The sequence below is a fragment of the Geotrypetes seraphini genome, chromosome 12 (genome assembly GCF_902459505.1).
Source record: "Geotrypetes seraphini chromosome 12, aGeoSer1.1, whole genome shotgun sequence".
In the NCBI taxonomy this organism is placed as follows: domain Eukaryota; kingdom Metazoa; phylum Chordata; class Amphibia; order Gymnophiona; family Dermophiidae; genus Geotrypetes; species Geotrypetes seraphini.
In genome coordinates this window covers 4,001,090-4,017,442 of record NC_047095.1, presented here as the reverse complement: position 1 = coordinate 4,017,442, position 16,353 = coordinate 4,001,090, and the positions used below count along the sequence as shown (strand labels likewise).

Sequence of the window (16,353 nt, the reverse complement as noted above, 5' to 3'; positions counted from 1 at the left end):
AGGGGGGGTGAACGGAGAGTCGGGACAGCGCACGGAAAGTCAGGGCGGGCGAAAGGAGCGTCGGGCATCATGCGCGTTATATGCCTGAGCGCGGTATAGAAAAGTTTTGGTACATATCATCGTGATTTCTGCGCGCTATACCCCTGTGCGCGTTTTACACAGGTGCGCGTTATATCCGCGAAAATACGGTACTTCTGCAACCACAGTATGTCTGGGAAATATTGTGTCACCAAAGCCGCTGCTCAGGTTACAGCTTCTGTCTCTGTGCAGACAGAAAATGTTACGCAAGCTGTCTCATGAAAGAAAGCTAAATCCCTCTTGAAGAAAGTAAAGGAGCTGAGAGAGGATGTGGCAAGACTGAGAAGCATCTGTGAAAATGAGAGGTACATCAATGAAATGGTTCATGAAGCATCAAAGATTTCCAGCAGTGGGGAAGAAGAGGCTGTGCTGAGGGAAGAAAGCTGGACTCAGATTAAGGAACCCTGCAAGATCAGTACCGTGACTCCACCCTCCCTTGAACTGAAGAACCGGTATGCAGCCCTGGAAGTGGAGGAGATGAGAGCATCCCAGGGAGAGGAAGGACCAAAGCTTGAAATCCCCAAAATTACTGGAAACATAAGGTAATGGTGGTTGGCGATTCCCTTTTGAGGGGTTCAGAAACATCCATGTGTGGCAGCACCCAAAAAGCAAATAGGATGCTAGGAATTATTTAAAAAGGGATGGTTAACAAGTCTAAGAATGTTATAATGCCCCTGTATCGCTCCATGGTGCTACCTTACTTGGAGTATTTTGTTCAATTCTGGTCTCCTTATCTCAAGAAAGATATAGCAGTACTAGAAAGGGTTCAAAGAAGAGCAACCAAGATGATAAAAGGCATGGAACTCCTATCTTATGAAAAAAGACTAAAAAGGTTAGGGCTTTTCAGTTTGGAAAAGAGATGGCTGAGGGGAGATATGATTGAAGTGTACAAAATCTTGAGTGAAGTAGAATGGGTACAAGTGAATTGATTTTTCATTCCATCAAAAATTACAAAGAGAATTTACATGGAAATACTTTTAAAACCAATAGGAGGAAATACTTTTTCACTCAGAGAATAGTTAAGCTCTGGAACGCATTGCTAGAGGTTGTGGTAAAAGCAGATAGCATAGCTGGTTTTAAGAAAGGTTTGGACAATTTCCTGGAGGAAAAGTCCATAGTCTGTTATTGAGATCAATATGGGGCAAGCCACTGCTTGCCCTGGATCGGTAGCATGGAATGTTGCTACTCTTTGGGTTTTGACCCGGTACTAATAACCTGGATTGGCCACCATGAGAACGGGCTGCTGGGCTAAATAGATCATTGGGCTGACCCAGTAAGGCTATTCTTATTTTCATCTGCAGACCAGATATGATGTCTCAGGAGGTATGCTGTCTGCCTGGTGCCAAAATCCAAGATGTTAATGAGATCTTGCCAAGACTCATTAAGCCTGATGCTACTCATCCATGTTGGCACTAATGATACTGCCAGGTACCCCTGCGAACGCATCAAAAGTCACTTCGAAGCTCTGTGAGAGAAGGTGAAGCAGTTAGGTACGCAGGTGGTATTTTCATCTATCTTCCCTGTCGAGGGTAAAGGCAGAGAAGCTCACATCCTGGAGATGAATGTGTGCCTATGTGGATGGTGTCATCGAGACTGTTTTGGCTTCCTGGACCATGAGATGATTTTCCAAGAGCTGCTGAGCAGCTATGTGGTATGCATCTATCAAAGAAAGAAAGAAATGTCTTTGGCAGCTGGTTAGCTAATCTACTGAAAATGATTTTAAACTAGAAGCAATGGGGTTGGGTGATCAAAGTTCCTGGGTGAGTATAAGCCCTCAGTTAAGTTCATCACTGAATACCTCTACACAAATGGGAAAAGGGGGCAGTGTCTGGAAAGCAGCATATACTAATGCTCAAAGTATGGGAAACAAGATTCAGGATCTAGAAGCTGTGATGGAAGATGAGTTGGTTATAGTGGCGTTCACAGAGACATAGTTCACAGAGACCCATGACTGGGATGTAGTTATACTGGGCTATAATCTGTTCAGGAAAGACAGGGTAAGAAGAAAAGGAAGGGGAGTAGTGTTATATGTTAAAGATCATATTAAAGCCACACAATCTCCGGATCTATAGGGCAAGGAAGAGATACCGTGGATCAATTTGGAAAAAGGGAATAGTAAATATATTTACATTGGTGTGATATACAGGCCTCCTTCACAGACAGAAGAAGTGGACAGAGATTTAATAGTAGACATTCATAATATATCTAAAAAGGGGGAGTTTTACTAATAGGTGATTTTACCATGCTGGATGTTTGGGATATCCCTATTGTGGAGTCTTCTAGAAGTATGGAGATCCTGGATTCTCTACAAGGAATCCACGTGGGATGGGGTCATACTGTACTTAGTGCTTACAAACATGAAAAGTGTTTGTGATCATCTGGGATCCAGTGATCATTGCATGGTACAGTTTAATATTAAGACGGATATAGAGAGGTCTCATTCAAAAGTTAAAGGTTCTAATCTAGACCTTAAAAAAAACTAACTTTGTTCTGATGGGGGATTAAGTCAAGGAATTGTCTGGATGGGAATATCTGGCAGGAGGAGAAATACAGTGGGCAAAACTGAAAGGAGTTATTGTAAGGGCAACAGACCTATTTGTGAGGAAAGTAAGTAAAAGTAAGAGGAAAAGAAGGCAGCTTTGGTTCTCAAAAGTAGTAGCTGAAAATGTAAGGAATAAGAGGTTAGCTTCCATTAGGTACAAAAGATCACAGAAAGAGGAAGACAGGCAAAAATATTTGGAAAAGTAGAGGCTGGTCGAGTAGTCAGGAAAGCAAAGATGCAAATGGAAGAAAAAAAATAGCTGAGACGGTAAAATGGGGAGACAAGACATTTTTTTAGATATATAAGTGATGGGAAGAAGTGCAAAAGTGGCATTGTGAGACTGAAAAGTGAAGGGGAGAAATATGTAAAAGCTGATGAAGAAGAGGCTGAATTTCTTAACAAATATTTCTGTTCTGTGTTCATGGCTGAAGTGCTGGGAATGGGACCGTGGTAGTCAAACGCGAATAGGAATGGAGGAGTGGTAGACCCTGATCAATTTTCAGAAGGTTGTGTTCATGAGGAATTAGCTAAATTAAAGGTAGGTAAAGCGATGGGGAAGGATGGTGTACATCAGAGGGTGCTGAAGGAACATAGGGAAGTTCTGGTGGCTCAGCTGACTTTTTTTCAATGCTTCTCTAGAGCCGGAGTGGTACCAGAGGACTGGAGAAGGGTGGATTTGGTCCCTCTACACAAAAGTGGAAGTAAGGAAGAAGTAGGGAATTACAGGCCACTAAGTCTGACTTCTGTGGTAAGCAAATTAATGGAAATGCTTTTAAAACAGAAAATGATGAAGTTTCACAGGACCGGAGGCAACATGGATTCACTAGAGGGTATGTCTTGTCAGACAAATCTGATCAATTTCTTTGACATGGTGGCCAGAGAATTGGATAGAGAGAGTGTGCTAGATGTGCTATATTTAGATTTTGACAGTGTTCCACACAGACGTCTAATAAATAAACAGAGTGCCATCAGGATGGGCCCCAAAGTGTCAGGCTGGGTCAAGAACTGGTTGAATGGAAGACATCAGAGGGTAGTGGTCTGGAGATCGCTCTGAGGAAATAGATGTTACCAGTGGTGTGCCTCAAGGTTCTGTTCATGGGCCTGTTCTTTTTAACATTTTTATAAGCAATATTGCTGAAGGGCTGTCAGGTAAGATTTTCCTCTTTGTGGATGATACCAAAATCTGCAATAGAATAGACACCCCAGATGGTGTGAATAATGTGAAGAAAGACCTACCAAAGCTTGAAGAATGGTCTGAAATTTGGTAGCTAAAATTTAATGCTAAGAAATGCAAGGTCATGCATTTGGGCTGGAAAAACCCAAGGGAACAGTACAGTTTTGGGGGTGAAGAAACTTATGTGTACGACAGAAGAGCGGAACTTGGGGTTGATTGTATGTGATGATTTTAAGATGACCAAACAGGTTGAAAAAGTGACGGTGAAAGCTAGAAGGATGCTAGGGTTGATAGGGAGAGGTATAAAAAGTCCTTCAGTCTATTGAAAGACTGAAACAAAAGAATGTTAAGGTGTCAACCAGTGGCTAGCAAAAGAAGGCTGGGTTGGTACAGCAAAGTTAACTACCTGTATTCTCCATGAGCAGGATCTGTATATTGACAGCAAGGCTGGGGTATAAAAAAGAGAAAGACCTTCTACCCGAAACTCCCAGACTACCCATTTAATCTTGTGAAGTACATGCTGGGATGTGTATCTCAGTATCTGGTCAGACAGGAAACATGACCAGTCAAACTAGCTCACACCAACTTTTCCATGCCTCTGTCTCCAAAGCCAGGAAGAATTATCCCTGAATTGTGATTGGGCTATTATACACTTGGTGATCTCATTTCCTATGGCCCGCCAAGAGTTATAAAATCAGACCATCTAAGCTCCCTATCTGTCTCTGAGCTTGCTGGACCTTCACTGGACTCCTCAAATGCACCTTCTCCATACTCCACTTCCAACGACTCAGCAAACAAAAGATTTCTCTTCAAGCAAGATCATCACCTCAAGCTATCCTCTATAGATAAAAGATCTGCGTCACCACTCCAACCAGATACAACAGAAAGATGAACACATCTGGGCCTTAATCATAAGAATATAAGAATAGCCTTACTGGGTCAGACCAATGGTCCATCAAGCTTAGTAGCCCGTTCTCATGGTGGCCAATCCAGTTCACTAGAACCTGGCCAAAACCCAAAGAGTAGCAATATTCCATGCTACTGATCCAGGGCAAACAATGGATTGCCCATGTCATTCTCAATAACAGACTATGGACTTTTCCTCCAAGAAATTGTCCAAATCTTTCTTAAAACAAGCTACACTATTCAGTCTTACCACAACGTCTGGCATTGAGTTCCAGAGCTTAACTATTCTCTGAGTGAAAAAATATTTCTTCCTTTAGTATTGTTAATCATCCCTTTTTAAATAATTTCTCTCTACCTGTGCAACAGATATCTGCATAGTGGTCAATAGCTCAGCCTTCACTTGTAGCCACTCTAATTTTTGTCAAAGTAGCCAATGAATCTTATCTGTTTTGTTGCCTTTACCACAAATTCCTTAAACAGGTTTAAAACACACCTAAGACATTCCTCTTTAAAGACGCTTATCAAAATTCCAACCGAGTTCCCCAAAAAAACGCTTTCAGGAAGCGATATCTCATTTTTTCATCTTGTTTTATCCTTCCCTTCCTCCCTTCCTTTTATTTTTATTTATACCATGTATTTTAAAAAAACTTTCCCTTCCCCTTGCTTTCCTTTTGTCCCATACCCATTGTAATCAAGTCTATATTTTGATCTTAATCCCCTATTTTTATTTAGACTTTTTTTTTGTTATACATAATTTTAATATTTTTAATAATTTTTTTACTTTTTATTATTGTAAACCGACCAGATACTTGTGATGGTCGGTATATCAAAATATTAATAAACTTGAAACTTGAAACAACATCCACATTTGTTTTTATAGAAGATGCGAGACAAATTTGTTTAGGACTTCTGTAAAAGTCTACCATTTATCTAGTATCAGCAACATGCATAACTTCTTCTCTACTTTTGTGTAGAGAGAGAATTATTCATCTCAAAATCCAATAGTTTCTCTGCTAATCACCTCAGACTCTGTACCATAAGGAGGATATTTTCTACTACCACCTTCACTATGTTCAGAGCTCTGTCAGGGTAGCCTAGATCAGGAGACAACAACTTTTAAAGCAAAGAGCCATTTTACCCTAAATGTTTGACCCAAGATTTATAAAGAGCGCAATTTATTTATTTTATTTTAAAAATTTCTATACTTTTTAAAACCTAAATGGTTTATATAATATTACATACATAAATTTATAAAACAGAATAAAAAACAAGCAAACATAAACAAACAATCCTCAGGAAAATCAGCAGTAGGAAGACAATAGCCAAAAAAGGCTTATACAAACAATTATGAAAAAGTTGCCAAAAGTCAATAGTCATGAAGAGTCAATATCTAGAAAAAGGCAGCTACAAACAATTGCGTTTTAAGTAGTGTACTAAATTTGCCTTTTTCACTACATTTCTGTAATTGGTAGAGAAGGGTGTTTGTGATACAATTTTTAATGTGATATAGATATATATGCTTATGACATAAAAACAAAACTTCAAGTACTTATAGAAAATAAAGAAAAACATTTAATGAGACTTTTCATACTGTTTTTCTGCATAGAGTTGTTTCATGTCCAATCTTTATTAATGCTTTATTTTTATATCTTATTTTTCTTATTAATATTTTTCATTAATTTAAAATTAAAGGAACCTCACTTAACTTATAGTGAGTTGATCCTATCTCCTCCTCTCCCAACACGCATGTTTCAGAATGAAACCTTTCTTCAGGGTTTGCAACAAGTGATAGCTCCCGCATACGCTTCCCTCGACCCTGAAGAAAGGTTTCATTCTGAAACATGCGTGTTGGGAGAGGAGGAGATAGGATCAACTCACTATAATTTAAGTGAGATTCCTTTAATTTTAAATTAATGAAAAATATTAATAAGAAAAATAAGATATAAAAATAAAGCATTAATAAAGATTGGACCTATGTAGAATTTAAGCAACTGGCTTTGTTTGCCTGATTGCTGCATGAAGGTCCATCCAAAAATTATCTGTAATGAAAAAAAGTCTCAATAATGAAGAGAAAGCAGAATATAAATGATAAATTGAATAGTCGGCCTTTGGTATGATAATGCTTAAAATCTAGACAACTATCATATGATTTCTTACATGAGCAACAGCTTCATACATGATGCAATAGGTTTTATTATTCCCTCTGTGAGAAAATTCCTTGGGTGAGAAATTCCTTGGTGCCTGAATTGACACAATTTTACTTGATCCATTGTGTGCATACTACCTTCCAAAGGGTACAAATTTTGTCTTCCAGCCTGTCTGCCCAGCCATAATCTGAATTGGCAGCAATCCTTGCTGAGGCAGTTGAGTATGGAATTCAGTTTATATATTCAGCATATGCCATATTCAGTACATCTTCCAAAATCAACTTTTGCTATTGTCACCTGGTTTCTTGCATGACTTCAAGTGTCTGGCTTCTATTAGGATGCACATATAATGTTATTAGACAAGTTGTATACTGGAGATTCTATTTGCAGTGATAAGGTTAAGAAGATTATAGATAACTATCAAGGACTATGGTTTTCCTACAGTCATAGCCAATAAAATTACACCTGCTTTACTTGTAAGGGGTGGGGTAGAGTTCTTTCTTTTGCAGTAATAAAAGATTACAACAGATTTCTGCATTCTTAACATTGCCAAAATGGGGTACAACTCCAGATTTCAACAGATTTCTGCATTCTTAACATTGCCCAAATGGGGTACAACTCCAGATTTCTGTCTCTGCCATCATATCAGTGCCTTACTTGGTCTGGAGTACCTTGGGCTCATATCATCTGCTTCAGAAAGAGGTTGCATTCCCTCAGTTAGATGCAATAGCACCTATTCCAAGTCAGAAAAGTATTCAGGGCTTGTATTCCAACTGCTTATTGATTCCCAAGAATACAAGATGATTTTGTATATCATTTTAGACCTCACTTCCTTCCGTCTTCATAGTAAAAGTCTTGACTGGAAAGGCCTTTCAGACTAAATATGCATTAGAGACCTAAAATTTTGATAGGGAAGATTCAGAACTTAATGACAAATGTAGGTCAAGCAGTATTAAACATTGATTGATGAAGAATATTCTTATAAACTTCCCAAAAAGAAGGGACTACCAGTTGATGATGATGTGCAGAACATAAGGGATGTCAAGGAACATAGGGAGCAACCAAAAGAAAACCCAACAGGTCCGCAGTCAGAGTGATGAAACCAAGCACAAAAAGAGGGGAGACTGCCTTTTATTCAGTTGATAAAACAAAGTGTAATCAGCAAATAATCCACATATGCTCTTAGTGAGTGGGTACCCAACATGGTCTGTGTTTCAATTAAAACATCTTCCTCGGGGATCCAGAGGAATCTATGTTCGAAAAGGAGAACCAAAGGTGGATGGGGATGTCTTTAGGGATCTGGCCAATCGAAGTCTTAGGCCACTCCCAGTGCATCCAAGAATGGCAGGGGCCTTAGGCACCTGGGCCATTCAGGGCCTTAGACCCCTCCCCAGTGCATCCCAGAATGCACTGGCAAGGGGAAGGCCTGCCATTCTGAAGAGACAGATCTGCTGGCTGGAGGGAATAGGCATCCCTCTGGCCAGCCTTCCTGAAAAAGATCCGGGGGTCCGGGTGGGCTTTGGGGGGTTCAGGGGTTGCTGGCAGGAGGGAGTGGGCATCCCTCCTACTTGGAAAATTGGGGGGGACTGGGCATCCCTCCTGCCAGGGATGTTCACGGGCGCGGGGTTTCCCTGTTGTGGCCACTCAGCTGATTGTGGCAGGGAGATTTCCTTGCCGCAATCAGTTTAGCAGCTATGTTTATTTGAAATGTAGGCCAGCATTCCAGTGACCTATGTTTCAGACACCTATTGCAGCCCTGGGGGGGAGGGGGGGAGTGCTAGGGCTGCTTAAGCTCGCTCAAAGCCACTTTCTGGTAAAACCATACCCATGGCCAGCCTTGGGCGAGCTTAAGCATCCCTAGGCACCTCCCTGTACCCACGACAGACACTTCTGGTATAGGCGGCCTGCCTCGGGTTTTTTGTTTTTTTAGAAAACTTGCATCCCGATTAGCTGGTTAGACATCGGTAGGACACCTACCACTTGCTGGTTAGATAACGGTAGGATACCTACTACTTCCGTTTCTAGAATTTGCCCCTTACTGGCTAATTTGTTTATTTTAATAATTTTAAATTAGTTTTAGTGGCACTTTCAATTATCAGCGTTGATTAAGCCAATTAAGAAAATTAAGTTTTGTCCTAAATCGGCTAGGTGCACTGATCTAGGCATCTAACTTTAGGTGTCTTTTATAGAATCTGATGATGACTGTATTTCAGACATCAGTGAGAATTGTTCACAGGTAGTGTTGGTATGCGTTCCAAGGTGGACAGAACAAAAGGAATATTGAGTGAATGTGTGGGTCAGGTAAAAGTGCCTGTAGGCTGTAGTTCTGGACACTTTTGGGGTAGATACTCTATGGGCAAAACCAATAGGATAAAGCCAGCTTTTCCTTCCCGAAAGTATAACCAAAAGGCATAAGAGAAGAAATATTCTGGTTAGTGTTGGTCCATGTAGCATAGTAGCTGAGTAGAGTAGAGTAGAAAAAGCACAGGATTCTGCAAATATGAAAACTTGAGGAAAAATGTGTTTCTTTTGAAAGAACTGGATGTATCCTTAATGGAATAGGAACCTGTTTTGTGAACCATTTGCATATGTACATGCCAAACTACATATTTCTTTATAATAAACTGTAAATTGACTTGCATTCTTATCGTCATTTTCAAGAAATACTTTGTTCATTTTATAGACTCCAATTTGAATTGCACCTGTAATTAAGGAAGAAAATGAAGCCTTGAAAGGTAGATAGGGCTTCATCTATTGATCTGTGTAAGCCCAGCTTACACTGTCAGGGGAGAAGCAGTCAGCTGCTGAGCTGCTTTGTCACTGACAAGCTGAAAGGAGATTTTATTTTTTTGTCTATACTGTTTATACACCAGTCTATAGACCTGCTGGCTGGTTGAATTTTAAAGAGTGCGGAGGTTTAAAGACTTGTCCCCTGAGGGATGCTCCTGCCAGTTGGGAAGCGAGCTGAGGCTGTGTTTTGCAGAAGTTGTGAGTGTGGTTAAGGGGCTGAGAAGGGGGAGTTGCATGTATTGGGGAGGAAGGGAGAGCAGGAGTAGAAAAGACCTTGAGAACAAAAAATTAACACAAATTGCCATCCTAAATTATAGGCATCTTGATAGATTTTCATTTAATGATTGTCTTTTGGTTTTCAAATTTGCAGTACTATGATTAGGATATATTTTACCTTTATTCAAAACCACTTATGCCTGCTTTAATACAGAGCTTGCTGAACTGATTACAGTAAAAGATATGCCATGTTCTCTTCCCTAAATCTTGCTTATTCCCTCATATCTGTAAACTGTTAAGATTGAAAGCTACAGTATAATCCCGTTATACCAGACTTGCTTATAATGGAATCTCACATATAGCGGATGAGGTCCGCTGGTCCCGGCCGAGCGCCATTATAAACATACAGAAAATCATCGGATATAGCAGACTTTCGGATATACTGGACATGCAGGCTCCGCCTACAAGGCACGTGGCGTGCCAGTCATATAGTATCAAAATGCAGCCCAGAAAAAAAATGACTAAGTATTTTTCTTTCCAGTACAGTGTTCTGGTTTGCAATTATTTCATGCCATACCAATATTTTGCTGAGTTTTGTTATTGATGTTGCTGATATGCTCGTGCAGTGACTGTTGTTCATTGATTTACGTTGTTCCAAGTTGCCCTAAATAAAGTTTTTAAAAAATGTGACTCTGGATATAACGGACCATTTTTCCAGGTCCCTTGAAGTCCGTTTTAACGGGATTATACTGTAAACTGTCTGTACCACTTCCAGTTTTCATTAACCCCACCTTACCTTGCCTATCACACCCTAATGATATTAGTTTTAGTACAGAAGGAATTACAAGAAGCTAATTATAACATTATGAACTATGCCACAACTTACTGTGGTGCTATATAATAATTTTATTTCAACTCCTCAATTAATACTTTGACCATAGTACTGACAGACCTGTAATTTTAGTATTAAAAAATCAAAGTTGCACAAGTGCGATAAAATTATTATGGATTTACAAGAAAGGGTGGTAACTAGTTCATCTTGATTTTTTTTTTTTTTAACAGAAACTCTAGATTTACCCCTCTTTTTATATAGTTCTAAATAATTCTCCTTTATCTTGACACTGTGGCTGACTTATTCAGTGGGGCAGGAATAATTTCTCATGGGTCTGTATCTCCAAATTGGTTAGTTTTGCATATTCTATGACAGTAATGAATCTTGTTGTTAATTTTTATTGCTCAGGTTTACTGTAAATGCTCACCTTAATACTTGAATCATGCCAAAGAGAAAGATTCCTTCTGGTAGTTCTTTTTAATTAGGCAAAATGCATGGATATGCTACTTCATATTATTTAGAAAACACAGAGCTTGATATTCAAACCAGGTATGCAGTTGGCAATGGGTACTGTCCTCATAAATGCTTTAAAAAATGATATTACTTATATGGATTTTTTTGGCCATAAGTTACAATATGACCAAAATTAAAATATATTAAATAAATTGGAATGGGATTGGAGTGACTAAGAAGCAGATCATACGTTTTATACTAAGAATAGTGAAATTCATCAGCTGTCCAGGTGACTTTTTTTTTTTTTTTTCAGGACTCAAGACAGAAATAGGATTGTAATGTTTGCAGATATTTTCAGCTTTCACATGACTGCATAACTCCACTTTTAACATTAGTGTTACTTAAAATGCATAATTATATGTTATTTCCCTAGTTTTACATTCAAAACTTATCCATTTACGATCACACATTGGGCATCCTGTGGCATATTGAGGTCTCAGTTCTTCATAGACAAAACTGTTTATCCCTCCCTCCTAGCTTCTAGTCACCAGAAACTTCTCTATGCAAAACACTTAAAGCTATGCTAGACAGTAAGTTCCTAGGCTTCTTTAAAACCAGTAGTAAGAAGATCTTTATAATCTATAGGGCACAATGCAGAATTATACTTGTTAATATGATTCTTTTTTGCATTTTTAGCAGTATTTTAAAAAATAAACTTTGTAACTGAATTAGACAAATTTTCTCTGTCAATAATAATGGATTCATATATCTGTTTAGCCAGACTTTTATATTCAGCTGTAATTTTCTTTACTCGAGAGTAAATGTAAATGGTATTTTTTTTTTTTATCTTTGACGTTCCAATATTTGGCAGCATACAGGATGATGTTTAATTAGGATCAGTGAACATTTTAACAAACCTTTCTTCTGTCTGTTAGTTGCTAATAAATATTCTGTGTAGATGTTTGCACATTTGTGTGCAGATTAAAAAAATGTAACAAAATTTTATAAGATAGAAATGCAGCATGCTTCACCATTGCACCATTTTTTAAAAATTTTAAGCGATTTGTGTATATTCTGAAACTGAAGTATGAATATCTTGCTGCTTTATTAAAGGGTTAACCTTTTTTAAATTGGTACTAAGGACCAATTAAAAAAATAAAAAAAAGTAGAAGCAGTGAACCTATAAGCATTTGACTATGAAAGATATATAAAGTTGTTATATCTCCCAGTAATTCACCCTGCCACCAAATACATTCCCTTTTCTCTGCCTGCATTTTTAATTGAAACAACATTTTGTATTTTTGAACTGGGATCTGTCAGAAGTCCCTGTGGCTAGTCTCGGTACAAGTAGCAACAGACGTGGGATACCCATATGGTGCAGTGCTTCTTGTAAAATCCATATGGCCTTGTTGAAGGGAATCCCAGTGGGAATGTGAAGGGTGTTAATACCCTTCAGGACAGGCCCTTCCCTCCTGGATCTCCCATGACATTGTCTTTGCAATCTGTCAAATCACCAGTTTAATTCCTTTATAATAATCCATTATTTTAATCTAGAACATGCATATTAATGAAGCTAATGATAAAAGGTATATGTAAATGTTTCTTTGATTTCTTTTGCTGGTAAGACTGATGTAATAATATGTTAGAGTTCTTCAGTCTTTTTCCTTTTTCCCTTTACAGGAAGTGCTGCAGAGCATGCCAAGGTTCTGTTTCCCCTTTGCTCTTGAAAGGTATGACATACTACTTACAGGATAATTTTGATTATTTTCTCTATTTTAAATATGTACCAAATAGTTTTCTGTGAAAAATAAATAATTGATAAACACAAGTTTCCTATATATTATATCCTTCATGATAGGATAGGTGTACTTCCATTCCCCTTCTATATCCTTTAGGTTTTAAGTAGTACAAAATAAGTAAATAAATTGGTGTGGGTCTCAGGATAGAAATACTGTATATACTCGAATATAAACCAACTCAACTATAAACTGAAGTAACATTTTTCCCTTAAAAAAGGAGGAAAAAATGTTGACTTGAATATAAATCAGGAGGGCATAATATTCAAGTGCAATGCCTTGTCCTGCCTTGCACACTGTTCACCCTCCCTCGCTGCTCTGCCAGGCTCTTCATGCAGCCCCCCTCACTCACTCCCTCCCCTCCCATCCCATGCCAGTCTCTGCATCCAGCCCCCCTCCATCCATGCCAGGTTCTGTACCTGATGGTCCAGCGGTGGCTGAGACAGGAGGGATCCCTCTTGTCTCCTGCCCCAGCCCACTTCTAATTTTTTTTTATCTTCCTCCTGCCTCCCCCCGCTTACCTTAAGTACTCCTGGTGGTCCAGCAGTGGCCAGGACAGGAAGGATCCCTCCTATCCCAGCCCGATTCTAATTATTTATACCTCCCTCCTGCCTCTCCTGTGTACCTTAAGTATCCCTGGTGGTCCAGCAGTGACCAGGACAGGAAGGATCCCTCCTGCCTCCTGTCCTAGCCTGATTCTTATTATTTTTACCTGCCTCCCCCACATACCTTAAGTATCCCTGGTGGTCCAGTGGTGAATTATGGCAGGAGCGACATTCCTTCGCTCCTGCCTGTGCAAAACCGCTAGCTAATTAGCTGCCTTGAGAAGTGGGAGGGAGATAAAAATAATTAGAATGAGAATGGGACAATGGGAATAAGACCACCAGGTCTCATGGCAAGCCTGGCAGAGGCCTGTAGGAAGGTTCGGGAGGGGGGTGGTTCAGTGCTGACTCGAATATAAACCGAGACCCCCAAGGTGTCAAAAGGTTGAAGAACACTGCTCTTTGCGATGCTGTTGCCACATTTTTTCAAGATGGTGGCACTATAAGCAGGATCAAGTGGGCAGTGTTCCTGCTTCATTTGAGGCACACATTTGGAAAGCATGAGTGAGGGATTTGGGGATAGAAAGTTGCTGCTAGGCACCAGGATTTGTCTTAAAAAAAAAATTTAAAAAAAAAATAATATATATATATATATATATATTGGGACCAGGGGTCAGGATGGGAGGGAAGAGTGTGGAGCCACTAACATAGTAATATAGTAAATGATGGCAGATAAAGACCTAAACGGTCTATCCAGTCTGTCCACCAGTTATATCCATTAAAAATTCATGATTAAATTAACTTGTCTCTTCTTTGATACCTCTGGAAAACAGACAGCAAAGCCCACCTGGCATTGTCCTAGGCTCTAAATGCTGAAATTGCCGTCCAAGCTCTATCCAGCCTGTACAGCCCACAGGATATCTTCCACAAGACTGGCCAGCAACATCCCATGTTCCAAGTTAGTGGAGTTCCAATTAATGCCCTCCCCAGCCCATCCCACACCAAATCACCACACATGAAACACAAACTGCGCAAGTCTGTTCAGCACCGGCCCTAGTTCCTTAATTTACCTCCTTTTCTAATTAGTGATCCTTCATGTTTATCCCATGCTTTTTTGAATTCCATCACCGTTTTCCTCTCTACCATTTCCCTTGGGAGGGTATTTCAGGCATCTACTACCCTCTCCGTGAAAAAGAATGTCCTAACATTGCTCCTGAGTCTTCTTCCCTGCAACCTCAGATTATATTCTCTAGTTTTACCATTTTCTCTTCTCTGGAAAAGATTTTATTCTATATTAATAGTTTTCAAGTTTTTAAACATCTGTATCACATATCCCCTGTCCCTTCTCTCCTCCAGAGTATACATATTTAGGTCTTCCAGTCTCTTCTCATGCTTCTTTGGTTCAAACCCCTTACCATTATTGTCACTTTCCTTTGGACTGCTTCATGTCTTTTTAAATCCAACAGATATGGCCTCCAAAACTGAACCCAATACTCTCAAGTGTGGTCTCACCAATGACCTATACAGTGGCATCAACACTTTTCTTCTTCTGCTGGTTATTCCTCTTTCTATACATCCTAGCATCCTTCTGGCTACAGCCACTGCCTTATCACACTGTTTAGATCCTCAGACACAATCACCCCAAGGTCCCTCTGTCCGTCAGTGCTTATCAGCCTCTCACCTCCCAGCACATACGGTTCCTTCTGATTTCTACCCCCCAAATGCATCACTCTGCACTTCTTCGCATTGAATTATAGTTGCCAGACATTAGACCATTCTTCTAACTTTTGCAGATCTTTTTACATGTTTTCCACTCCCTCCAGGGTGTCTGCTCTGTTACAAATCTTGGTATCATCCGCAAAGAGGCTAACTTTACCTTCTAACCCTTCAGCAATGTTGCTCACAAACATATTAAACAGAATCAGTCCCAGCACCGATCCCTGAGGCACTCCACTAGTCATTTTTCCCTCCTCTGAGCGAAATCAATTAGCCACAACCCTCTGGCATCCTGTCAACCAATTTCTAATCTAGTTCACCACTTTGGGCCCTAACTTCAGCCCATGGAGTTTTTTAAGAGATTCCTATGAGGAACCGTGTCAAAGGCTTTGCTGAAATCTAAGTAAATAACATCTAATGCAGGTCCGTGATCCAATTCTCTGGTCAACCAGTCAAAGAATTAAATCAGATTCGTTTGGCATGATGTACCTTTAGTAAATCCATGTTAACCTCAGATCTTGTAATCATTAGATGCTAAGAATTTCACTATCTTTTCCTTCAGCAACGTTTCCATTGTTTTTTTAATAATCGAAGTGAAGCTTACCAGTCTGTAGTTTCTCACTTCACCTCTGCAACCACTTTTGTGAAGAGGGACCACATCCGCTCTTCTCCAGTCCTGCGGAACCTCTCCCGTCTAAAGATTTATTGAATAAATCTTTGAGGACCTGCCAGAACCTCTAGGAACTCCCTCAATATTCTGGAATGGAACCTCTTGGTCCCATAGCTTTGTCCACCTTCAGTTTTTGAAGTTGTTCATAAACACTTTCTTCTGTGAATGATGCTGGTATCCACTCCATACTCAGGTGTAACTATGCTATCCAATCATGGCCCTTCTCCATGCTTTTCTTCTGTGAATACCGAACAGTTGTTTAACACATTTACTTTGTCTGCATCACTCTCCACATAGCAGTTCATACTTTCTTTCACTCTCATAATTCCATTTTTTGTCTTTCTCCTTTCACTAATATACCTGAAAAAAATTTTGTCTCCCTTTTTTATATTTATAGCCATTTGCTCTTCCGCTTGCACTTTCGCCAGACGTATCTCTCTTGACTTCTTTCAGTTTCATCCGATATTCCTTTCTGTACTCCACTTCTTGAG

General features: G+C 39.6%; 1 protein-coding gene across 4 annotated transcripts in view; it reads left to right on the top strand.

Moving 5' to 3' along the window:
- DENND1B (DENN domain containing 1B) overlaps nucleotides 1-16,353 on the top strand; it is a 454,561-nt gene that overhangs the window by 128,306 nt on the left and 309,902 nt on the right. For all 4 annotated transcript variants that reach the window (XM_033917142.1, XM_033917140.1, XM_033917139.1 and 1 more), the window contains exon 4: nucleotides 12,819-12,868. In XM_033917142.1, the coding sequence (XP_033773033.1) occupies nucleotides 12,819-12,868 (50 nt within the window). The remainder of the gene's footprint in view (nucleotides 1-12,818; nucleotides 12,869-16,353) is intronic.